Genomic DNA, 25,694 nt, shown 5'->3' with positions numbered 1-25,694 from the left:
TTTCCAGGATAGCTCAGTGGAGCACTGTGTACCTAAATCTCTGCAAGCATCTTGTCCATGCCATGAGGCCCTCTTTGGGATTCACTTTACAGGATTATCCACAAATCTGTGCTTGCTCGGCAAGTGGCTTTTTCAACACTACCAAATGTGGAAGGAAAGTCCTTTTCTTCTGAAATGTTGTTTTTTGGTTTTAATTTCTCAATGGAGAGCCTGTCTGAGCAAGTTGTTATTTTTCTGCCCCCAGCCAAATAAGATGAAGTCAGTTTCTTACAAGAGAAAAAAATACTCTATTTTTTACAGTCTTCCTCCCCAGAATTGTGTTGTTCCCATAAGCTTTCCAGAATAATTTTGTTTTGAGCAAAGACCTAACAGAGAAAATTTCAGCCAAGAAGGTGAAAGTTCCCATTCTTCTGCCTGAAGGCTGTGAGTGAATAGAAAGGAGAGCAGGGACATCTATTCCTGGTGTAACAGGAACTTGGTTTTGAAGTGAGGAGCACGAGTTAGTTCAGAGTGTGAGGCCTGAATGTGCTCCAGGTGTCTGTCACCAAGCAGAGAGGCCAGGGAGAGAAAGACTGGAGTAGTTTGGACTTAGGGGAACTGTGCCAGTCTGGAGTTGTTACTCCATGTGATGGAGTAAGTGAAGGTGGGTGTGATGGGCACCCAGCCATCCGGCACCTCTCCCTGCTGTCATGCAAGACTTGCTCAGGAGGTTCTCTCAGGCTGATATTTCAGAGTTTTGTCTTTGAACTACAATAGATCTTTTTCCTTTCTCCCCTCCCATTAAGCTTTCAACAGAAAATCTTCAGCTTTGGTCCATAGGTTATCAGGGAAAGGACAGGTTTTCACTGCTAAAGACATGTCAGTTCCTTGTATTTATATGTAGCATGTTTGAGCAATAAGCAGCTAAATTAAAACTTCATACATGCATAATCTTCCATGGACACTCTGCTCATTTTGAATTTAAGGAGCGGGAAAGGACCACATGTAAGTTACTCTGTATTTTCAGTGCATCCTTATTTTTTCTGACTGTGTTTCTAGCGCTACCCTAAGAGTGCAAATGCTCAAAACGGGGTAAAAAAGACAACTTGTACCATGATCTGGCTGTCTCCCCAGTGTTGCCCCTTGGAGGTAACTGGTGATAGTCTCATGGCAGCTTCCTCTGCACAGTAGAGTTAGAGAGATGTTGGTTGTAGGGGAGATGTGGAGGTTGTCTAGTCCACTTAAAACACATTTTTCACAGACACCAGGAGTTTAGTGGATACTCTATTGCACTTGTGTTAGCTCTGACTGGGATGAATTTTGGGATTTGCTGTAACAGTTACCAATCAGTATAAAAATATGCCCGACTCATGCCCAACTCTATTGTCCTGGGGCTAGGACTCAGGATTATAGGTTTGCTTAATTAGTGCTTTCCTTCCATTTCAAAATTTCAGGGCATAGAAATATTTAAAATGCCTTTGTAGAAATACCTTTTCTCAGACTGAGAATTTGGTTTATATACAGGTGTACTCCTGTGACCAGTCTTGGAGGATTTAGATTGTTTCCAGAAATCAGTGTCGCTCAAATGTGCAGGGGAAAAAGGTTCATTGCAACAATGTAAAATCAAGGCAGCAGGTTTTTTACCTTTCACTGCCGGTGAATGTTCCGTTTCCTTTTGTTCTGGTTTTAATAGTATTGATCTTTCTTAAATGTACAAAAGTAAAGTAAGTCCTCAGTGTATGTGCTGGCGAGTAAGTATAAAGTCAGAGATATAATTGCCTTGTATTCTTCAAGGACAAAAGTTTTTGGATTCTGCTGTATTTGCCATTTGAAAAAAAAATTACACTACTTTACTAAGATCACAGAGTAAATAACAGAAAATCAGAAAACCAAATCAACTGCTGAAGTGCAATACAAGGCATCAGCTCAGCACACTGCATAGCAAAACAGTCAATCACAATGCCATCACTAGCAGCCTGAATGGTAAATTAACATTTCTCTGGAATAGATGAGAGGTGAATAAACAGAGATATATGTAAATACAAACTAAGTAGAAATAGACATGATTATAGATGAGTAAATATGTGGAATCAGCATCAGTTAAGCAAGCAGACTTAATAATTGCTTGCTGTTCATGTCAGGACAATGTGCCTAAGCCTTTAGATAGCAGCCATCATGTCTTAAAAGGCATTTTCTGGGGTCTGAGCACAGTCCTGGGGGCTGTCTACACCAAGGATGGCAAAATTCAGTACACTTTTGTGAGGAATTTCTGTGGTGAGGCCAGGTCTGTGATACTCCATCATAGAAGCTTGTTGAGGACAGAACATGTGTATCCACTTCTGCGCAGGCAGTGCTGGCCGTGCTGGATCTGCTGTCCTCCAGGACCTTCTGGAAATCAGGCTGAGCGAGCAGCAGCAGCAGAGGTCCTGCTCTGCACTGCAGTGTCTCAGCTGTGACCCCCAGATTGGCCGGGGTTGGGGCTGGCATGTCCCCACGGGGGTGCTTGGTGGCTCCCCAGCGCAGGAGCACAGCCCTGTGGAGCATCGGGTGTGGCAGGTGTTGAAGGGTTCTGCTGTGCTGCTGCCTCCGCAGTGGCTGACTGCCAGCCCCCTCTGCTGTGGGGGGCCTCAGCTGCTGGCTGGCTCTCCAGGTGGTGACAACTGGTCTGGCCTTATCCCCCCCTCTGAAACCAGTGGGTTGACCTCAGCCAGCTGCAGGCTGCCAGGAATACCTGCTTCACCGTGGTGTCTCCATGGGCTGCAGGGGAATGCCTGCTCAGGCACCTGGAGCTCCTCATGCCCCTCTGGCTCAGTGCTCACAGGGCTGTTTCTCACTTTTTACCTCATTCCTCATACCAATGAGGTGTTCTGCCTTTTCTTAACCTGTTACCACAGAGGCACCACCATGACGAGCCTGGCTGTGCCATGCTGTGGGGCCATGGTGGGACTTCTGTGTCCAGCACAGGGCAGCCCTGACCTCTCCTCACAAAGACCATCTTGTAGCACTCCCTGACACCCCTCACAGGCAGTGGGGCCATGTGGGAGAAGCAAGAAGCATCCTGGGCCTTTGGCAGTCTCCCTGGCCTGTGCCATATGCCTTGGAGCAAGGCAGAACCTGGTCTCTGGACTTTGTCGAAAGCAGGGAGGATTGAAATAGTTCACTTGGTTGAGTGGCTGTGTGTGTTGTCACACCATGCCACACTGCCAGGACAGGGATCAGCATAAGCAGTTAACGTGGGCTAAACCAGAAGGTGGAACTACGGTTGAGGAGGTGCCACAGTTTCAGCCAGGTCTCCCAGGACTGCAGTTCAGAATGGGGTGAAATTGTGCTCCTCAGTTGCTGAGAAAAAGGTGCTGTCTCTTAAGCTCTGCCTCATCTTGCCCTGAGCCACTGCTCTCCATGCACTGCTTGGAAAAGAAGAAAAAAAGCATCTTTGTGCCAGGTTAGGAGCCCAAATCTGTTCCACAGAGGCTTTGATGACGCTGGGGCTCCTTGTAGGATTCAGGTGCCAGTGTCTGGAGGCAGGGAGGGGCAGTGAGGGGGATGAGGAGCAGAACACTTGCCCCTGCCCTCTTCAGTCTCTGCCACTGCCTGTCTGGTTCACCTGTAACTGCAACTGCATCCATAGAATTTAAATCTTTCAAATATTAGAAAAATACATTTAAAGGCTGTTGTCTTTTGGGATCGCTGAATTTGTATCCCTCCTAGATCAGGGAAATTCAGCCCTCAGTTTGTCTAGAGGTCAGAGCACCTGGGCTGACAGATGTCATGCCCCACTCCCTCAAGGAAACACTCCTGGATGTGCCTGGAATGTGAAGGTGTGGAACCACCAGCAGCTCTGCTGGGGTCATTGGTTTGTTATCTTGGGGTTGAACAGGTTTCTTCTTTTACTCAGGCTCCTTTCTACGTGCCAGTAGCTGTCTCTGACCTGTTTATAGGTCAGGTTCATCTTTGAGGTGGTTGATCAGAATTGTATTTGAAACATGGCCATAGTGTGACCTGTGCATGGAATGGCATCATGGGTGGACTCTGTTAACTCTCCCTGTGGAGTTAAATATTTTAATGCTTTGTAGGAATATAGGATCATCACATGCTTCTCATGAGGATAAAGCAGTGTTTCAAGATGATCCTCAGACCACATAGTGCAAAATTTTCCCATACGGCGAGTACAGAAGAATAATACAACCATTCAGCCTGGATGCATAGTTTTATCCATCTGAATCTGTTATGTAAATCTTGAAGACACAGCTCTATTTTCATGAGATTTTAAATTGATTATTTAAATGTTATATGATACTTCTTTTTTTTTTTTTTTTTTTCATTTTTGCCAAGTCTTTCATGCCTGAATGCTATTTTGGTTTCCTTGCTGACTTTCATTTCTAGTGATTAGTTTCTTAACAAGCATAGGCTAGCCTCTGCAGGTTTCCAGATACTTAAACTGTAGGATTTTTATGTCAGTCCACATTTAAAATGAAACTAAAGGTTGTTATTTGTATACTTAAAACTGTATCTGTTAATTTTTTATGGATGTGTTAACAGCTTTCAGTTAAACTAATGTCAAGATACGGTACATTTCGTAGGTTTGGTGTGTCAGCTGTTCTGTAATTGTCAGTGCTATGAGCATGGTATAAATCTGCAAAAATCCATTTATTAAAAAATAAACTGTAAAATGCTTCCAAATTGTCATATACCTGAATGAATGCCCAGGGGGCAGGGGGGAGCCTTCTATTGCCCTCATTTATAGGCAAGCCAGATGGACTTTATCCATTTCAGGGGAAAAAGGTACTCAGGCAGAAACTGTCCTTGTCATGTTGCAGTCTGCACTGAATTTATGTGGCTGAGGCCATTCAACCTGGATTTGTAGTAGGAGCACCAGTTATCTTATAATTTAGATTAACATGACACATTCCATGCTTATCTGATGTTATGTCCTCATGGGGGTGATTTGGTTATTTTTCCAGGCAAGCCAACATTTATGAAGGCTCCTGAAGATCAGATTGGGATCTCTGGAGGAGTGGCCTCTTTTGTGTGTCAAGCAACAGGAGAGCCCAAACCTCGTATCACGTGGATGAAGAAGGGGAAGAAAGTCAGTTCTCAGCGGTTTGAGGTAATTACCAAAAGGGAAAAAAAAAAAAAAAATAAAGCCCAAACCCAAAAATTTGGTGCTCAATCTAATCCTCACAGGTCTTAATTGCACAATAACTATCACTGCAACCTGGGTATCTCTTCATCACTACAATACAGAGTGTAAAGCTTTAGTGTAAAGCACGTTTTCTTCCCTGCAGCAATGCAATCTGTGGAGCAGGTGGTATCCTTTGAGCATGATGCTGGAAACACACCAACAGGACATCCTCCTTTAGATGGGAGACCGGGGCTTACAGAGAATTGGACGGCAGATAAGGGCTGGATCTAGCAGTACTTTTCTCTTTTCATTGTCAGAATTTATAAGGCTGCTCTTTGACCTGCAGCCCCCAGTTGAATTCAAAAGTGAAATACCAAAACACTACTGGAAATCTTTCTAAGTGATGGCTACTGCCATCCCTCCCACAAAGGTAGTTGGAAAGGGAATGGTGAAGGGTTAAATGACGTCCCTGTGAGCTAAAGTAGGAGGGAAAGGAAGGGAGAAGAGCAGGTATCAGAAACATCTTTGAAAAGGGGTTCAATTTGGTTTATATTTTACATAGCAAATACATTTTCACTGACTTTCTCCACCTTTTTCTCCGCTTTCCTTTTTGGTGTTGGGCTCCCTTCTCTAAAACTGCCCCTGCGAATGTGACCCTTCTACAATTCTGCTGCCTTTCCTCTAATCCTCTGTCTTTGATGTTTTTGCTTTTCTGACTGGAGCACAAGATGACTTTGCTGCCCAGAATGGATTGATTCAACTCACCAATTTTAATCATGAATTCATATGTGAGCAGAAAATGTTGATTAAAGTAATCAATTTTAATCTTGTTTTACATTGTTATTTTTCCCTGGTAAAGGTTTTGTTGTATAGGAACTATTTAAACATTCTAACTTGTAAGTAGATACAACCTTTATAGTGCATTTGGTGCTTGTTGTGGATTACCAGAGGGCTATGCTATATTATATGCATTTATAGGAGCAATTTCATACCTTTTTTCACATCAATTTGGATGCATAGCCTGTGTCAGGAGATAGTGATTATTTTTTCCTAAGTAACTATTAATTTTACTTCATTATTAGTCTTAATTAGGGAAAATCTGGAAGTAAGTTTAAATGGAGAAAAAAAACCAAAGCTGATGTACACATGCTAAGTTGTGACACAGCAGAGGTATCCATTGTTAGCGAATTAACAACATTTTGGCCTCAGCATCTGTCTGGCCCTTAGTAGTTGTAGCTCTGCTCCTATCACACAGTGTTTGTTCAAAGGATAGTGAGGGCAAAAAAGATTTCTGCTGTTTCATCTCTTAGCTTTTTAGTCCTTATCACTGAAGTGAATTAATCTCTGTAGCTGACTTTGTCTTGTTTTAAAATTTAGCAGTAGCTCTGCCCTTTGTAAAGATTTAGTATATTGTCACAGTTTCATGTTTAATTTAAAGATAAGTATTTTAAAAAAATTAATTCTTTAAAGTGTATTATAGTGATATTCATATTTCTCTTTCTTTACCTGACTGTATTAGGGGTTTCTTCTTGAAACAGAAGGGCTATTCCCTCCAACATGAGGATTAACAGATTTTTTAGTGGTCTTGGTTACCTTTTGGTTTCTTCCTATTTCTCCTGTCACTGCAGAGTCTTGTGGCGCATTGTTTTCCTCCTTGCTGTTCTCTCTCTGTTGATCTTCACGCTGTGGGAAATGCTCCTCTACAGGCCCTTGAAAATAGGGTGAAAGTTTTGCATGGGAATAGCAGCCCTAGGTTGACATCCATGTCTGGAACGAGGGATCCTTTAAGTCTCTTCATCTCCCCCTCAGTTCCCAAGGGACAGGGGTGGGTGGCATCTGCCTTTCCCTCATGCTGTCACTCTCTGCACATCAGGTAGTATTTCCAACTTTTGCTGTACTCTGTAATAGGAGAAGGGTGAGTTTGACATTAATAGGGGCTTGAGGCTGTGCCTTCACAGCCTTGCTGTTACGAAATAGCATATAGTGATCCAGCTACAAACTAATAAATACCTTTTTCTTCCATGCATTTTGCAGCGTAGCAGGATGGATGGAAAGACAATGATTTATTAAAGACTTAATTTATTTATGCTGGGGAAGGAAGTGTAATTACATCATTGTTGATTATGCCACAGTTGCAAAGTACCCAGTGCTGAGGAACATTAAAACCTCTCACTCTGCTGGAGTTAGCATGCGCTGGAGGTCCTCAAGGTTTTATTCAAGTTTTGTTACTGTTTCCCTGCAATCCCACAGGAGTATATCATTCTCCTCTTCCATCAAGGTGAAAGTTGGCACTAAATTGTTACCAGTGATTAGTAAAATCATTAGTGCAAATATGGCTCAGATGTTTTAAATCATCAGATTCACATCTTTATTACCAGGTTGATAATTTGTCAACCTTAATTGATCCATAAAGAACCTCATTGGATCTTCATTTGTTCTGGCCTCCTCAGAGGACAGATAGGTTCTTGACACTGAAATTTTTGTGCTACTGCATTTGGAACATGCTACTGCATTTGGAACACTTAACTCACTGCATGGTATTTTAGGGCTTACAGGACTTGTTTTGTTTTGGGTTTTGTTCTTCAGCCCCTAGATTGTTTTGTATTTCAGTGTTTGTTGCAGAAGATGCCAGTAATGAGGTGCTCTCTTTTCCTTTTCAAAGGTTATCGAGTTTGATGATGGATCGGGATCAGTTCTGCGGATACAGCCCCTGCGTGTCCATCGAGATGAGGCTATCTATGAGTGCACAGCCACCAATAGTGTGGGGGAGATAAACACCAGTGCCAAGTTAACAGTGTTAGAAGGTAAGGGGGAAGTTTTTGCATTCCTTAAGTGGCAGGAGACGTGGCTTTGGCAGCTACATGTTGATGTGCTGCATTTAAATGGCGTGATGATATTCTAGCTTGATTGGGTAAAGCTGTGTTCTTCCTGCAGCAGTTGCTATAATTTCTCCTATAATAGAACATCATATTTTTGAGACAATCATGGAAGGATTGCAGATTCTGAGCTGTCTTTAAAGTGTTTTTGTTGTCTGATTGAGAGGTGTCATTTCTGACTTGGAGGGCTATCTATAGAGACATTTATATACTTTTCTCATCTATTTGCTTTCATATAATGTCCATCTTCAGAGTGTCCAAGTATTGTATCTGACAATCAGAAACTTAATCTGTGATGCTGCACCTTCTGGATTAAATCAGCATATAGATCTTCAGGTTACTCTTCAGGTTTTTTATGTGATGTGAAATTTAGTTGTGTTTATTTTTCACTTACAACTTTTAATTCTGTCTCTCCTGTTAAGGAATAGATTTTCCTCCTTGTGTGCTATACGAGCAGGTTTTATTTTGCTTCCTATGTTGTTTCTGCTAAATGTTTGTGGGAAAACAGTTTATTTGGTATAAACAGGCTTGTGAACACTTGATTTTTTAAAACATTAAATTGTCAAAATTATTTTCTGTTTTTAAGGAAAGATGAGTTTTTTCCAGTACATAAATGTGTTCTATCATTTGTTTATAAGTAGGAATTTGTAAATGTACGGAGATGTTAGAAATCTGGGGCATTTGGCTGAATGGATTTTTACCCTTTGCATTTTTACCCCTTACAAGCAGGAAAAGGCTTAGACAAATTGCTTGTGGTTTATAGATTGATGTAGAAACTTCTAAGAAATGAAAAAACTAGACTGGAAAGTGTTTATTGTTGTAGGATTTTGAATCAGAGGAGACTTGTTATCCCAGTGGTGAGTGTGCCAGCCACACATGACAAGTTGCCTATTGTTCCTTGTTCTCCCATCCCCATTTATAGCATAGAGGTAATCATATTTTCCTTTCTGCTCTGTGACAAAGAATACATTAAACAACTGTAATGTGCTCAGGCACCGTGGTGATGGGAATCATAGAAATCATTCAATACCTGATGTGATTGTGTATCTTGTTTCTGGAGGTGGGGCATCTTAAAGATCAGCTTGCTCTCCAGTAATAGTATTATTAAGAATAGGGTAACAAGTGCTATAGACTTTAAAATTATTGGGGGACAAAAATCACATTCTTTGTTACTTCTTGCCTTTGCAGCCGTGTATGTGAGTGCATAAAGCTCAGTGGAGCTCTTTCAGCAGTTTGTGTGCCGATCTGCATTTAAATGCTTCCTGCAACTGGATTTTTGTGATACTGGATGCTTGAATACCACTCTTCCTTGCACATTCCTGTTCCCTTTGGTTGTAGTTGCCTTTATGTATCTTGGATATGTATGCACATGCACACACACGCTAATAATTTATTTGCTCTCTGTTAAGTGTTCAAAGGCCCACAGAGACATGCCTTGCATCAAGGAGCACAACAGTATTTCTTAGCTCCATGGTGCTCCTGCTGATTTCCTGATGAGGTAAAACTTGCAGACCACCACATAAATAGGGAATGTTAGGAAACACCACAGACAGGAAAAGACATGCAGGCACACAATTTAACAGCTGCAGAAGCAAAAGTCAGTAGCAGTCAAGCACAGAGCCTGCTTTTCTGTCTGGAAAATTCGTTTAATTGGGAGTAATGATAGTTGAACATGATCCCATCAGGTCAAAAATGATCTGCAGGCTGGGGGGGCTGTGTTTTCCACTCAAACTGAAGAGTATCGACCCCTTGCTGGGCACTCGTGTAATGGGCAAAATTAAGAAACATTTGCTGCCTAACAATTTGTATGTGCTTGTGCATATAGAGTTGTGAGCTTGACTGTGAGGATGAAGAGCTACATGTGTCTTTTATGTTGGCTCAACTGACAAAGAAGATGGGTTCTTTTATGATGTATTTGTATTTAAGAAAATATGTTTTACATTTTCCTTTTCTGAGACTTTTCTATAGACAGCTCTGTAATTTTTCAGTCACGTTATCTTATTTTTCTGTGTTGTCTGATAGAGACGATACTATTTCTGCATTTTGTGAATATAATTTTTTTAAAAGTTACTATTAATATTCCTTTGCTTACAGTTTGGTGAAATAGATACTGCTCTGATTGTGGTTGTTTACTCTCAATAGCTTCCAGAAAATAGTGTTAAGTGCCCAAGTTCTCTGTTATGCCATCACTCTTCTAACATTACTTTTGTAGAGGTATTTGAAAAAGAGACATTTCGTGTGGAACCCTTGGTTCTCCCAAGACGTCAGCTAGGACTGGATTTTTCCCTCTGCTTTTGGGGTTAAAATAATTTCTGTAATTGGTCTCAGATGGCAGTTTGAATGATACAGACGTTCTGCACTTCCTTTCAAGAATTTGACTAATGCAGTGGTCCCCGGTGCACGACAAAGCTTATCACAGACGTCCTCGTGGTTACATGCTGCTAAATACGCAGCATGTATTGATTTTTACATTAAAAATCCTTTATAACAATAAGTTTTAATGCTCCTTCTCACACTTTGCCTTTAGAGCAGAGGCGTTAACATTAAATCCAGAAGTCACAGTTAGGGTTTAGCAGGCTCCTTACTAGATGTCTTTGTAGCTAACTAAGCTGGAGCTTTATTTTATTTAAATTTCTGCGATGTTTTACAGATCAGAAGCAGGTTATCCTTTCTAATTGCCAACTTATTTCATTCTGAGTATTAAGAGAGAAGCATGAGTCCAGTCTTCCTGGGGAATCAGGAATTCTCACATAAGTGAATGTCTTTTAACAGTTTGGTTCCCTACTGCCCTTTTATTCTTTGCTTCCACGTCTCTCATTTTTCCCTTCTAACTGCAGATCCTGTTGTGACCAAACTACGTATACTTTGTGTAACTGGAAATTATTTCTCCTGTTGATAGTAGAAGAAATAGACATGCGTATACCTTCTCTTCTCATTTCTCCTGGGTAGCTGATAAGCTGAATTATGTATGAGTCATATTGAACATTTCTATCTTTTTTCCAATTATGACCTGAAGCAGCACAGAAGTATGTTTCTGCTTGGCAGAGGAGGAAAGCAGTGCAGGGAGGGGGAAGGCTAGAATCAATAAGCTGACACACATTCTCAAGAAAAGCCTCAGGGACAGTTAGTGGCACTAACAAATTAATAAATATATTATTCAGTGGTAATGTTGAGAATTACAGAACATTTTAAATAGGGAGGTTATATGAAATACAAGTAGGAAGGATGCCAGCGTGCAAGAACGTAGCAACAAGCTGATTTCGGGAGTGCAGAAGTCGATTATGTCCTTCCATGAGACTCCTTGTATGCTCTGCATTGCAGCTGTGTTGGGAAAGGTGATGGTGACAGTGTTTGTCTCTGGTTGCCTGTTCACCAAAGGATGCCTTCAGTCTGTTTTCCAGCAGTTTCCACTCAATGGGAAGATAAGGAAAAGCAGTGGAAAAAACAGTCTTCAAGGGGCAGGAAGAAGTATATTGATTCTTTGGGAGAAAAAGGTAGCTCAAATACAAAGTAAGTTATCAGTCCCTTCTCCCAGGGCTTTCCACATGGGACATCCAGTTTTGATTTCCAGAACTGGAAAACCGGTTAATTGCAGCTGGTCCTTGAATGCTTTACAAGCAGTCTTTTTTTCACTCCCTTGTAATCCGGAGCATACAGTCATATCCAGGTGACACTAAATATATTCAGTTTCATTTCCCTTTGTTTTTAAGTAGGTTAAATGAAAATACCATCTCCAATTTCCATTCTATATCTATGCAAATCCCCTATGCCTCTATCCCAGACTTCTCATCATATGGCATGTAGTTATTTGCCTGGAGAGTGCTGCCAGGCTCCACAGGAGAGCAGCTCCTGGTAAAGAGGACAGACAGAAGAACCAAGGAAGTTCTTGCACGGTGGGTTTCAGTTTCAAGGGAACCTGGCAAGTTAAGTTTTGCTTTGTGCTGACAGAAGTTAAGGAAGTTTAGGAGTGTTTCACTGCAGCCCTGGTGTTTTACTGTGAGCAGAAACATCCTCATGGTATCAACATTGTGCTCGGCACAAATCCAAAACACAGCCCAATACAAGCTACTATAAAGAAAATTAAGTCTATCTCAGCCAAAACTAGCACACCTAGAAAGTTTCTGAGTGCAGCAGTTGTCCTGGGGTGGCAAGCACTTCTAGCATAACATAATTTGCTGTTTACTGAACCATGTCATGAGCTTAATTTCTTTCACCATCTGCCAGCTGCATTCCAGTTCCTGGGGTTACCCTGTTTGAAATGCTGTAAATGGCAAACATTTGACTGTTACAAATGATTTCTGCAGAGAGATAGATCTCAGAAGGCCTGAACCAATATGCCCTTTTTGTAAACATCCATCTAAAAGTGATTTTTGTCATTGGAATAGTAAACAGAAGTTAGTTGTATTTAATCCTTGTTCATGTTTGGTTAGTTACAAAAGGATCAGTAGGATCACTGTACTTTGGCTTCATTGCTTTTGCATCTCTTTGCCAGGAAGAATTTCTTGCAATTCATTGTAAAATTGAAACAATTACAGAGTGGAAATGGAATCTGTTTGCATGACTGTGTAAATGAATTAAAGCTCCCTGTGCTCTGCTTCTCCTGGGATTGGTACTATTCTCTTCATGTCTCTGGTCAAGAGAGGACAGGTCTTTCTTCTACGTGTTTAATGTTAATTAACTGTTCCAACATCCTTTGGTCTCTCCCTGGGAAGAAAGACTGCTGTGATCCTACTGCAGAAGTCCTACTCCTGTTCTTAGCTCTGTACGCAGGCAATCCCAATGGCACTTCCTGTAGGAGGCAGGCAGTTCCTGGACCTCTGCAACTGTGGCTTTCCTGAGAGCTCCAGCACAGTGAGACTCCACGTGCTTCCCTGCTTAGGGAAGTGTCCTAACATGCAGTGATGCACAGAGAAATGAAGAAGCCTGAGTCTGTCTGCTTTTCATTGGCTCTTGGCATGTCCTGTGCTTGTTAAAAAGAGGAACATTAAGCCAACTACTCGTGGTGGCCTCACTGCAAAGTTCAGGTTGTCACCTAAAAGAATCTAAATCTGAGCTCATGTGGACTTGTGCTATTGAGGCCTAAATAGAGTTCAAGGGAAGAGTGCGTTGTGCTGCTTGACAGCAGGTAGCCCAGTATTGGGTCAATTCAGGAGCCCTGTCATCATGCTAACAACTTCAGTTATTTCCTGGCACTGACCAGTGTGGCTAAAAGTATCCTCCAAGGGGAAAGAGGTGGTCTCTTAGTCCACTGCATACAGAAGATGGAAGAGAAGTTGTGATCAATTTCAGTTAGACCAAGAAAATTTTCAAGAGGCTGTTTTACTTGTATCACCATTACGTGCCATGCTGCCAAAACCTAGACTGCCATGGTATCTGAGAAAGTGTTTCAGCTACTTAAGTTTTGGTATCTGTAGAGCACCTATCATTTTAATCCACGTGTGGAACTCCTGGTTCTGTGCTTATTATATTTATTTGCTGTTAAAGATTGGATTCAGTAACAACATTAGTCCCACTCTTATAGTTTATTTTTATAATATTTAACAAGATGACTTTCTTGGCTGTGAGTGAAAGACAAAGAAGTAATTTTCTCAGGTGAAGAAAAGTTTTAACTGTTGTTGGTCTCTCCTTCAAACAGGAGAGTCAGCAGATCTTTAGAACGTATCAGACCCAAATGCCATAATTTCCATTTCTTATCTCTGTTTAAATGATTAACTAATGGCACATAACCGTGTAATGTATCCGTGGTAGCAAGTTCCCTCAGAAGACTGCCATGCACTAAGGTTAACATCCAGGTTCATTCCACAAGTTTATGAAGCAAGAAATACAACCTTTGAAAAGTTTTATATGAAATATCACATTGTTAATGCCAAGCTGAACCCTTTGGAGCTGTGCACTCCCATAAAACCTTGTGTCTGAATAGGTACTGACCTCTTAATCTTGAGAACGTTTTTCTTGTGCAGCAAATGGCTGTTTCTGCATATTACCTCTCAAATGAGGTCCTATGAGATGATACCTGTAACAGGATGGGATGTTGTCACATTTTTAGCAGCAAGTTTCGGTGGTATTGCAGTGCCCAAAAGCAGTACCTGTGATTTGGGAAGGACTTTCCAGATGAAAACAAGTGAACTTTAAGTGACAAACAAACAAAAATAGGAGCATATTCTGCAAAAGCTGTAACTCAGGGTTTGTATTACCAAGTAGCTTGAAGTTGTGATTGTGTGGTTATATCCTGTAAAACACTTCTGAGAGCTTCTTGTCTCACATAATTGATTTATTCCAAGTTTATTTAACAGTTTGTAAGTTCTGACTTTGGTACTGGAGATGATGTTCACCTAAGAAATTCTGTTGCCAGTAGTAGTTGTCTCCATTTTATTTGCTCCATTTCTGAAGTCCCTCATGAAGATATTCAGAAATGTGCATGTTTATTCAGAGCCTTGTGGCAACCCACTGGTATCTTCTGTCTGTTATGAAAATGAATAGTTGAGTCTTGGGAATTACTTTATCTTTTTTCTTGGGCTCAGGATGTTGAGACAAGTTGCTTCTCACTCTGTGTTACCTTATAGCTTCCTGGGAGATTGTCATGAAAAGTGTGTCAGGCTGTTCTAGTGCTGCTCTGCTGTCAAAACGTTCAGCCTATTCCAGTAGGTAAATGAGGCACAAGCAGATTAGCTGAACTCTCTTGCAGGGATGTGCTCATGCAGGCAGGTTTCTGTCTTGCTGGAGAGGTGTCCCTGTGGGTTGCCATCTCCCAGCTGAGGCCAGGGATGGCCAGATGACTGCTTCTTCCTCTCTGTTCCAGTTTGAAATCAGACAGGTTAGATTAAATTGTCTGTGGTTTAAGCTAATCTGTTTTGACTCTCTGTTGGAACAGATCATCGGTCCCAGCTGGGAGGCAGCAACCACCAGCGCTGCCTTTCACGTCCCTGCAGAAAGGCTGGCATTCCCATGTGCCCCGACCCCCCATGGCCACAGCCATGTCTGGGAAGCTTTGACAGCCCTGGGATTTTGATGGTAGGCAGTAAAACCGGGGGGAAACATGGCACAGGCCTGGGCTAAAAAGAATGGTAGTCTGAAAACAGCGGGAGAATGGAGCAGCAAAGTGAAGGCTGCCAAGGAGGAGGTGGGTGTCCTGTAAAGTTCTTTACTAGATATTATGGAGGAAGAAAAGGCAAAAATAACATAGATATAATTAAAATATTGTAAATCTCAAAGCAAATTATTTTGTTAGGAAAATGAGTGTTTAGGTCCTAGTCAACCAGAAAGGGGCCAACTAAGCCTCCCCTTGCTGTAAAATCCCTGCATGAGTTTCATGGGTGTCAGTCTTCTTTTTGATTCTCCCGGCCTCAGTGCTTCCTCCTATTCTGCACCTGTTCCTGTTTGATTTCAGGGACTTTTCTGAACATGCTCTACTAGGGATGTGCACACAAGGAGTCTTGCAAAGGCCTTTTCAAAAGCACTGATGAATTGATGAATTGTGGAGGTAGACGTTTGAATGGACTCTAGGATCATAGCTGCTTTTTTCATTCAGTTGGTCACTGGCTAGCATAACTTTCTGCATTTATCTGATTCTCATCTCCCTCTCCTCTCCCCCACATTTCCAAGCAATATGTGCCAGCCTTACAGCAGAAAATTCTAATTATTTCTTATCTTTCATACTATTCCTGTCACTTAAGGTGATTTGGCTCTTCTGACTTGATTTTTTTGACTGTCATCTTTATTTACAGCATCTCCACAGCACTGTCAATTTAAGCCCCACCTTTTGTGCAAAGGCTGCTAATGAATCTCATCATTTCAAAACTGATGTTCGAGGAACTTGTTGATAGGAACCATTATTGCACAACTAATAAAAAAACAGCTAACAAGAGAGTGGAGTTGATTAGGTGACAGTGAGCCCTGATTTGGCTCTCCAAATGTTTATTTGGTAATAACTAGTCTGAGAATGAACCTGGTGGCTCTCAGATGATAAAATTATTTTGGAGGACTGGCGGCCAGAAGAAAATACTTTTATTAATGAACGTTATGCAGCGTTCTAGAAGTCTTTCAGAGAAGGAGAAAAAAGACATGAAACCCCATAATTATAAATTAATCATTTACTCATTGTAAAAGGCATTTAATGGAAATTTATTTAATTCATTTAGAACAGGCAAATGAGAACTTAATTCCTTTAGATAATTTGTGTAACTGTAAACCTTGTCAGAATAACCCACACACATTTCTTGTCAGATTCAACATCTACTGGTGACCATTGGAAACTAAAATAATAGGTCTTTATCATCAGATGTTTCAAAAGACCTTTCTTACGGCTGGATCTCTTTCAGGATGCCTTGTTCCGAGAGCATCTGTGGCAACCTGTTATTGACAGATGTGCTCTCCGTAGCTGGTATGTCAGTCCTGCTGCTGTCTCCTGCTGACTAATAAAGTTTGTTGCTGGTGTATATTTGTAGAGTCTTAGAAGTCTGTTAGGTTGTGGAATAGCCTTCTGAAAGAAGTAGTAACTCATTGCTTAACTACTGGAAATTAATCAGAAATGCTGCTTGATAATGCCACGTGGATTATCTGCTTTTCTTCCAAGGAAAAAATGGAAGAGCAAGAGCAAGGTGTCTAGAAAGCCTTTCTGAGGCATTAGCTATTTTTGCACAATTATCTTTCATATCTATTCATAACCAAGAGATTGCCCACAGCTGAGTGACCTGTCATTTAGTGGCATGCCATGGCTCATACAGTCACTTAAGATGGTGATCTTCTGTACCTTCTTGTGCAAAAGTGGGAGAATATATCCCCTTGATAAAACTGGAGAGTAAGTTCTTAAATGAAAAACAGAGATTGGAGAGTACAAAATGTGCTATCTGTGACTGTGGCGGATGCATTGCTTACTGCTACAAAAGCAAAAACTCTGCATGCGAGGAAGGTTCCATCCAGCCATCTTAGGTTTGGTGTCTTACCTTCTTCCTCTCACTAAAACATTAAAGTCACAGCTCCAATTAAGTCATTCTTGGAAAAATCAGCATTTTAAAATGTAAGCCAGAAAAGTGTGAAAGTGGAATATAAGTACATGCTAATAAATCTGTAGCAACAACAGCTGTTGAGAAGAGAGCATGTCCATGTAGGGAGTACATGTGTTTCTTACTGTACCTGTGGAAGAGAACATTCAACAAGTATTTTAACTTTGTCTCCTGTAGAAAAAGGAAAATCACGTTACTGCTGCTGATGGGCTGCCTTTTGGTCTTAGTCTGAGCTGCAAAACAAAGCAGGTTTTGCACTGAAGAGCTTTAATATTGATCATTCCAACAGCTGGTTTCTGTGTATGATGCTTACTTATTCACAAGTCCCACAAGTAGTTGTCCTTATGATCTCTTGTTGGTCTTGTGTTGTTTATATACAGTATGATGTCAGGAAGGCTCTACAGTTGTTATGCTTATTAAAATGCAGTGCCCAGATAATGAGCAAAAGGAATAATTTGCCCTAATTTTGGATGCAAGAAGTAATTATTGTGAATGTTTGTTTTTAATTTTAACTTGAGCTGCTAGTGACTAAAGTGTGTTTGGTATCAAGCATGTTAACCTAAAATATATGCATTCTACATGCTGTCTTAGAAGCCCAGTGTTGTAGTAGTAAAATACCACCTTCCCCATAGACTTTTCTAACAGCTGTTTATTCTTGTGGTTATTTCAGTTGGATAATAAAGTAAGTGACTCTTTCTGGCACTCCCACCTGCTCAGATTCTTTCTGCCCAGAGCTCTGGAATAGCTCTTTCAAATCCTTTATCCTAAGGAAACCAGCAGGTGTGAGGTATAATAAGATCTGTCTTTTCAAGATTATCTGGTGCCTTGATGAGGTAGGTTGGATGTTGCAATGGGAAAACACTGCAATGTATTCATCTGTCGTGCTAATCCTGTGCTCTGTTCCTTCAATCCTTTTATCACAAGGGTCCAGCATGGATGAAACCTTTCCAGGTTCTTGGGTGTTAGAGTTGAGTGGAGAAGTCTAAATAGCAATCTGAGCTCTAACTTCTTCCGGCTGTAGTGTGCGAATGTTCACTTTTGTGTTGCTGTTCCAAGGGGGAGCTGGGGAAAATTTCCTTGTGGTAAAAGTGCCTGTCAGCACAGGATGCAGAATGCTTTGAGTAAAACTGGCTGCACAAAGTGCTACAGGCAGTAGAACTGGTATTATGATCTTTTAGCTTTGATACTACTGGAAAGGTGTTGGAAATATTAACCTGTTGGAGACCATAAAAACACAAAGCCTTGCTTTTTTGTACTACAGCTCCAAAATGGTGTTTTGTTTACAAGCAAGGCAATATTGGAATTTATTTTTCTGTATCTCTTTGGTTTAGATATTTCCACAATTGGTCCCAGTGAGGAGAAAGTCCTTGGAGAGAGAACAGAAATGATAAATATGTTGATGAAAAATGCATGAGCTGCACACGGGGTGGTACTAACAAAAGCTGCTGCAGGGAAAGGTAATGAATTGGGGAATGCACAGTCCAAGGTGACAAGACATCCAGTATAAAGAAGGTCAGGAGCTGGAACAGAATCAGCCTTCTAAAGAGAGCCTGTATCTCCTTCATTTTGAGTCCTAGGAGGGAGAGTAGTGCATGCCAGCAGTGCTACAATTCATGGAAGAGCCTTCCAGATGGAGCTCCACTCTGAATGTGTGACAAGCCAAGCTTAGCAGAGCTGCTTGTTCCCTGGAGCCTGTCTGGAAGTGAGACAAGAGTCCAGCTGAACCCCTGGCAGGTATTAATGCACTGAAAGCCTACATATGGTGGAGATTAAAATGGTTTACCTGGAAGAGAGAGGAGGTCAGCAGGCAAAGCCTTTGCTTCCATGGACCTTGGCTTTGTTAGAATGTGTGGTGCTGGGTTCTGTCTCCTGGTTTATTTTGACAGAGATTTTCTGTAAGAATATCACTGATGTGAAACCTATCTGGATTATGCATGTCATCGACAAACTCAGCATTGAAGTTGTTGAATGGATTGAGGCCAGGGGAAACTCGAAACTCAGTGTGTGTTCTTTGCAAATAAATGATTTGATTGCTTGATTTGGACATGCATTTGTCCCTTCAAAAAGTAGCATTGCAGAGACTCTTAGCTGATGCTTTGCCTGCAGGAGTAATCTGGCCTTGTGGAAAAAACAGCAGTTGTTTTGCCTAGAGGTGGTAGGCTCAATCAGAGTCCACCTAATTGGCATGTAGTGCACATCCCAGCATTGTAACTTCTGCTGCCACGTGTTCCTGGTCCTGAGGAAGAAATTGCTGATCAGATGAGTAGTATCCTGACTTGAATTTAGCAAACATGAATGAAATCTTCATCCTTTGCAGTAGGCCTTTCAAAAGGGAGGAAAAAATAAAAGGGTTCTGGAGGATTCGTGTTTTTACTAATTAGACACTAAAAATTATAGAAGTACTAAAAAAAAGAATAAAATAAACCTTTAGCTCTTGCCTCAGGCATGAATTTACTAGCTTTAGTTTGTTGTGCAGTTCGGTTCATTGATCTTGTCACAATTGATGATTCATTAAGTTGTGACTACTGTAGAAATTACAATGCACAGATGTAGCTGAACTGCACATCTGTGTGTTCCCAATGTGTTAATGATTTAAAAATGCACTTTCTCTCTGGCCATCCACTGTGTTTCAAGTGCCAACTGACATTTTGTATCACTGAGCCATTTGTTGTGGTTGGCAGAGGGAAGGTCTTTTAATTCTCCTTGTACTTTTTTTGGTGACTTCTCTCCGAATTTCAGATAGCTGAATTTGATTTTTCCAGCAACCCTGGCCTTGCAGAATGTGAGTTGATGTCTGTCCCTTTTGCAGGCTGTCACTTTTTTCAGTGTCACATCCTTTCTCCTGGTGTTTGCTTGCAGCATTTGGGGTTATTTTGTGCACCAAATAATGGGGAATATGTCAAACTCAAAAGCAGGATTTTCTGGTTTGCTTACTTCCCAGGATTCTGAATTTTAATTTTTGAAGTTTGTGTAAGGTGGTGTTGGCTTTTGAGAAGACCTCAAAAACTTTCAGTGTATTGACTTAAAGGCTGACTGGCACCAGCAATTCAAGAACGTGTGGCAACCCTAATTCAAACCAGTATTCAGACTGGCCCTTATTAGAGACTTGCATTTGATAAAAGCAGAAATCTGGAGTTGTCTGTCTAATGGAATGTGGCTTTGCATTGATGAGGCAAACTGTAGCCACTATTAAATCATAGTAAGGTTATGGCTGTTTTGTGTAGTTAATGCATTTTCTTGTGGTTACATTCTGTCTCTAACACCACTTTCCAGTGCAGCCAAGCCCATAAGACTCCTCTTGCTTCAGGCCTTTCAGGGAGTATCCAGGGAGAGCAGACTGCATCTGTTCAAGCACGTACCTGCCAATGTACGTGGCTCTGTGTCCACTTCAGTTTATCACAGGCTCTGGGGTAAGCGGGTCTGTGTCTGGGATCTCTTACTCGCATCCTCTTCGGTTCAGCCATGCAGGCATTTCTTAAAGGCAGATTAAAGGATTTCTTTAAGAAATTATATACTATACCATCCAAAAAAAAGTGGTAAGCAACTGTAAGTCCAGTATAAACTAGTCAGTTTACTCCAGCCATTTATATATAACTCCATTGCTGAAACTGTATAATCTCAACTCCAATCCAAGCCATTTGTCACTTCCTGAGATTGTAAACCCTCTTTTCTGCTCTGTGTCTCTGAGATCCCTTTTTCCACGTAGGCTTCTGTAAACCCTCTTCAACAGGCTGAACATTTGAGCTCATTAAGCCCCTGTTGTTTGGCTTAATTTTCTAGCACCTGGCTTCCTTTTTAGATCATCTTGAAATTCTCTGTGCTGTTTTTGTGCTTTTCTAGAAGTACATGCTTTGCAATTCACACTGTATTTTGCTGCCATAAGAAACACCTGCAATGATTGAAACTGAAAGTCTATCCCTTTTTTTTTTGTTTTTGGCTCGCAGTCAATTATGAGTGCCAGAGATGTCTGCAAGGACCATGCTTGCAGCGATGATTCCTTCAAGTACATACTTCTCTGGCCTCTACTGATGTGTACCTCAGGCATTTTTGAACTAAAGGCAGTGGGTTTAGTCAATCTAATGAAAGAGGAATCTAGTTATGCTTTGAATTTTAACTTCTTGTGTGCATATAATATTGCATATAGCAAGGTGTTTCCTAGCTTCACTGTGTGGTCTGTAAAAAAGACAGTGGTAATGTCTGATATAATTTATTTCCTGCAGTCTTTATACTAGAAGGGACAGTGGGTTGTTGTTCTTATTAGAAGGGACTCTGGATTTAATTGCTCTCTTTGTATCCATGCTTGTGTCTTCATGCTAAAAAGTGCTGGTATATTTAGTTGTGATTTAACCTATGTTGTTTGCAACAGCAGAATTATGTGTCTTCATGTGGTAGAAGCAGGGCTTGGCAGTACTGTGGAGTAGCTTTACCTTGTCTGGCACAGTATTGAATACTGTGAGCCCTTTCAATTGCCATCTTCCAGGACTCCTTCCATCTTGCAGGTTGAGCATATGGTTTTTCTCATTCCTGTGGCAACTGAGTACACATCTGGAAGACTCCAGGAACCCTTTTTGTCCAGGTGATTCACTGTACGGGGTCAGACTAGACAAAAGATGAAAGTTCAGGAGGGGTTTTGTGATAAGCAGTAGCAGGGAATGTGCCTCAGTGACTCAGGGTATTTTTCCCAAATTTCTTGTGTTCAGATGACTTTGTACTCTCTTTTATTCAGATGTAATAAGTTGGATGTTGCCTCATTAATCCTGTGCAGTTTGTAGCAGTAGCCTGTCTTTGTTATTTATAATGCAAGATGCTCCATGATTGTGAGGCAGGATGTGCTTTGCATCTTGCCTCAGTAGCTGTGGTGAGGGTGTTTCCCTCTAAGGCAAGAGCTTAGCAGCTGTGGAAGGCTATATCCAGGTCTTCCTTGCGTCGATTTTCGCAGCAGAAGCATGCACATTCCCCATCTCCAGACTTGACTGAGGGCTTTTAACCAGCAGAGGCAGATTTCAAAAGCCATCGAGCACCAGGACAATTTCTCACTCCCTGCCTCGCTAAAATGCAGCCCTGGATCAGTGAATGTATCCTAGTATTCAGGATCCCCAGTTCAAGATTTTGAGCTACTTGGTGCAAATGAAGGATGGTAAATGACAGTCACCCATCAGCGCTTGATTGAAGTCAGTTTCCCCTTTTTTCTTAGAACATTTAAACCTAACACTTCTGAGCTGTTATTTGTGAGGTATACAAGTCCTAAGCACTGCTGCAGTAAATTGAGGAATGGAGCTGAGCCAGACAGAACAGGTCCTTTTGATCTTTTCTTCTGCTTTTATATGCAGAAAGGCAAGAGAACTCAGGAGTGTCCTGTGCCCTATCTAGTCCTGTGCTGCTGAATAGTGCCTTTATCTGACCACTGGCAAATACAGTGTTCATGAAAAAAAATAAAAATGGCATGTTTAACTAAACTGTCTGAAACGTAAGTCACAAAACTTGACAGCTCATCTTCTCCACCTTCCTAACGACTGTGTCACTAACACTCATTGAAGCACAGAATTGAAATGCCTTCTCTTATCACTTAACCTGTTCTTTTATGGTATACTTTTTTTTTTTAGAATTGCAGCACTGTTGGCCTTTAGATCAGTGCTGCTATTCTAAGCCTGGCAAGTGCTGGTTTTCTATGGCTGAAAAATGAATCTGCAGAATCTGAATATAACCTAGTGATTCATTACTTTATGCACTTTTCAGTTTAAATTATGACATGCTGAATTTCATGGAAACTGGACCTCACTCCCAAATAACAGAATTTGAACTTGTTCTCCTTGTGGCATTAGTTTACAGCTACTATGGAGGATCAGATAGAGGGGTGCAGACAAAAGATTCACCAGTGGAAATTACCCAGATTCCAGTCACGGAGTTAACAATGACTCTGAAATGCTGTTAGTGTGACCCTTTCAGCATTTTTAAACTTATTTTGGCATTTCTTGTAGAAGGCCATTCTGTCTTCGTGACATTCCTGACAAATACTCATGGAAAACTGGGATCTTTAGAACTGAAGCTCTGTAGTTAAGTACAAGTTTCAGTAGAGTTTTGGCTAAACCATAGGAAGTTTTGCCAGTGTTTCATCCCATCACCAGTGCGGCGTGTTCTAGGCTGTTTTTAATTCTCACTTAGAAAGGGAAAGTGAATGTTGTTTCTAATTTAAGTTCTACTGCATTTCCAGTAAGCAGCATTTAAGAGAGTACGCACAAGTCCAAAGTTTGTTTAGAATAGAGGTGTAGCTCTGCAGGCTGACTGTGCTTATCTTTAGTATGCCAGTCAGCTGCCTTAGATGATAACCTTTCACTTCAACAATAGAATTAAAAGCAGCTTTTGTTTATTCCTATACCATAATATTTTTATAAAAGAAGTCTGCATATGATCTGCTAATGCTTTTCAGGGAAACAGAAGTATACTAAATGCCATTTTTCAGGACATATTTGTGTGTTGCCATGTCAGCTGCTTTGTGCAGCAGTGCAGGGTAGGCATTCTAGCTGCCGCTCTCTCAATAGATCTGTTGTTTTTCATAAAGATACTTTCCAAGTGCCTTATCAGTCTGCCTTTTCAAGTAATGTGTAGAGGGTTCCTTCTGTGAACTCTGAGTCTTTTCCAAAACAAATAAGTTGGAAATGACATTTGGCAAACCCTAAATTCTGAATAATGCAGGTGCAACAAATAATTTTATTCTGTTTCCTTCAGTTAGAGCTTAATTTATTGGTGCTGAGCATTTCCACCCATCGTAGAAGTGCTCCTTGCTCCAGCATCTAGGTGCAATTGGGTGATGCTGCTTGAGTAACTGTGTCCGGAGGTGACTCTTCTTCATTTGGGGTTAACTCAGTACTTGATTTACACCAGTAACTTTCTACTCCAGTTCTGAGACTATGCTAGGTGGAAAAGTTCTGGATAAAAAAGTGAGCCTTGCACCATCTTACTTGTGCAGGTTGAGTTGGTTTCCTGGATGGCAGCGGAGGAAGAAGGCTCAGCTCACAGAGGGGGCACAGCAGCCTCATGTGCCATTGCTGACTGCATCATTAGAGTGACAGCAGAGCCCCTGAAGCAGCCTGGCCATGCAGGCACAGCGGGCTTCAGTGAGCTCTGCACAGCTCTCAGAAAGTCCAGGGAGGAGACAGAGCAGTAGGCGGGTACACACAAACCTGTGCATGTGACATGAGATAACACGGAAACAAAATGATAGCCTGGAGTATCGCTGGTTACAGCATAATTGTTGCTGAAATCCTGAAGAGATCCAATTGGAAAAGAAGGATTTGTAGTCCCGTGTCTTGGTGAATGTGCTGTGGAGGGGCCTCTGTCTTAGCATGGGAAAAAAATGTGAAGAAGCTTGTGTGAAAATATGAAGTGTGGGTGATGAAGCATTGCGGGTGCCTGGTGAGAGTCAGCACCTCAGTGGAATGCTGTATATGAGGGAGAAGCGTGAGTCTTTCAAACAGAAAAATAGTGGAGTCTGTTGTCTTAGAGAGCTCAGGATAGTAGCTGGACAGCCCTCACTGAATCGTCAGGCCTCAGCAATTTAATATTGGGTAGCTTCACAGCTCTGCCTGACAAGAATATACTTTTATTCTGTTGTGCATTAGTGTAATCCAAAGAGAATTTCCAAAGAGCCTCTGAAACCTTTTTAAGATAACTGCTTTTGAGGCTTCGTGACATTCAGAATGTTAAATGCTGAAAAATACCTTAAAGGAATAAGAAATTTTATCATGTGAATATTCACATTTTTAACAAAATAAAGCAACTAGTAATGGAAGAAAATGAAAAAAGAGACAGCACAGTCTCAGGCAAATGACTGGCAGAGTTTCACTAGTTAAAAACAAGGAAGATTCTGAAGTGTAATGGAGTGAATCACTTATGACCAGTTTTACGGTAGAGTAATCTGACATTTACTTTCAATGGTAAATACAGAAAATGATAGTGAAATGCTGAAAATGCGATGTCATAAAAGTTACAGCCTCCTCATCAAGTTTATTATGCTTTGGGAGATACAAGGTCTTGGTTGCTCCCTGGAATAGTTAAGATGTTTGAAATTTAGACTCTGAAATGTAAACTAGTCCTTTCTATCCATAGGTTTCAAATGGTCAAATATCAGCACAATTATGCAGCCGAGCAGTTCTGCTCCAGTGCCCATTGCCTGCAAGTGGCTGCACATCAGTTGGTTGTGATCTGCAGGTTTCCACGGAAACTGCATGTACCACTACCTGTGAATAATTGAGAATGGCAGCTGTAATGAGAGAATTTGGGGCAAATTGTGTAAATACTCGTAACTAGATTACAGTGGTAAAATATTTTCACTCTAGATGAAGATTTAACTTCCAGGCTCAAGGAGATTAAACTGAAGAGGTCCAGGAAAGAATCTGTCCTTGTGAAATCTGGGGATGAGTGTGTTTTAAAAGCCATTGCAAATTCCCAGAATTTTTGAGCAGGATTTGGGAAAGTTTTTTTTTTTCTGTGTGCTGCCTCAAGGGTCTGATACCCTTTGTATTTTAGTTCTTGGGGGCAGATAATTGAAAGGCAAAAGCACTGAATTTGTTGCAGCTTTGTTGGTTGGGAAGGGACTGCTCAGACCCCACTGCTTAGGGGTAGGTGCCTTGTTCCTGTCCTACTTTCAAAGACATGTGAGGATACACCAGAGGTTTGGAATAAAATACCCAGGTAGCACCTGCCAGGTCTCCCCTG

The 25,694-nt window shown here is 41.2% G+C and overlaps 1 protein-coding gene across 19 annotated transcripts in view; it reads left to right on the top strand.

Annotated features, from left to right (window-relative positions):
- PTPRF (protein tyrosine phosphatase receptor type F) overlaps positions 1 to 25,694 on the top strand; it is a 376,703-nt gene that overhangs the window by 177,312 nt on the left and 173,697 nt on the right. For all 19 annotated transcript variants that reach the window (XM_038143940.1, XM_038143941.1, XM_038143936.1 and 16 more), the window contains 2 exons: positions 4,941 to 5,086; positions 7,764 to 7,905. In XM_038143940.1, coding sequence (XP_037999868.1) covers positions 4,941 to 5,086; positions 7,764 to 7,905 — 288 coding nt within the window. The remainder of the gene's footprint in view (positions 1 to 4,940; positions 5,087 to 7,763; positions 7,906 to 25,694) is intronic.

Source organism: Motacilla alba, chromosome 8 (genome assembly GCF_015832195.1).
Source record: "Motacilla alba alba isolate MOTALB_02 chromosome 8, Motacilla_alba_V1.0_pri, whole genome shotgun sequence".
NCBI lineage: Eukaryota > Metazoa > Chordata > Aves > Passeriformes > Motacillidae > Motacilla > Motacilla alba.
This window is presented reverse-complemented; position numbering and strand designations above follow the sequence as displayed.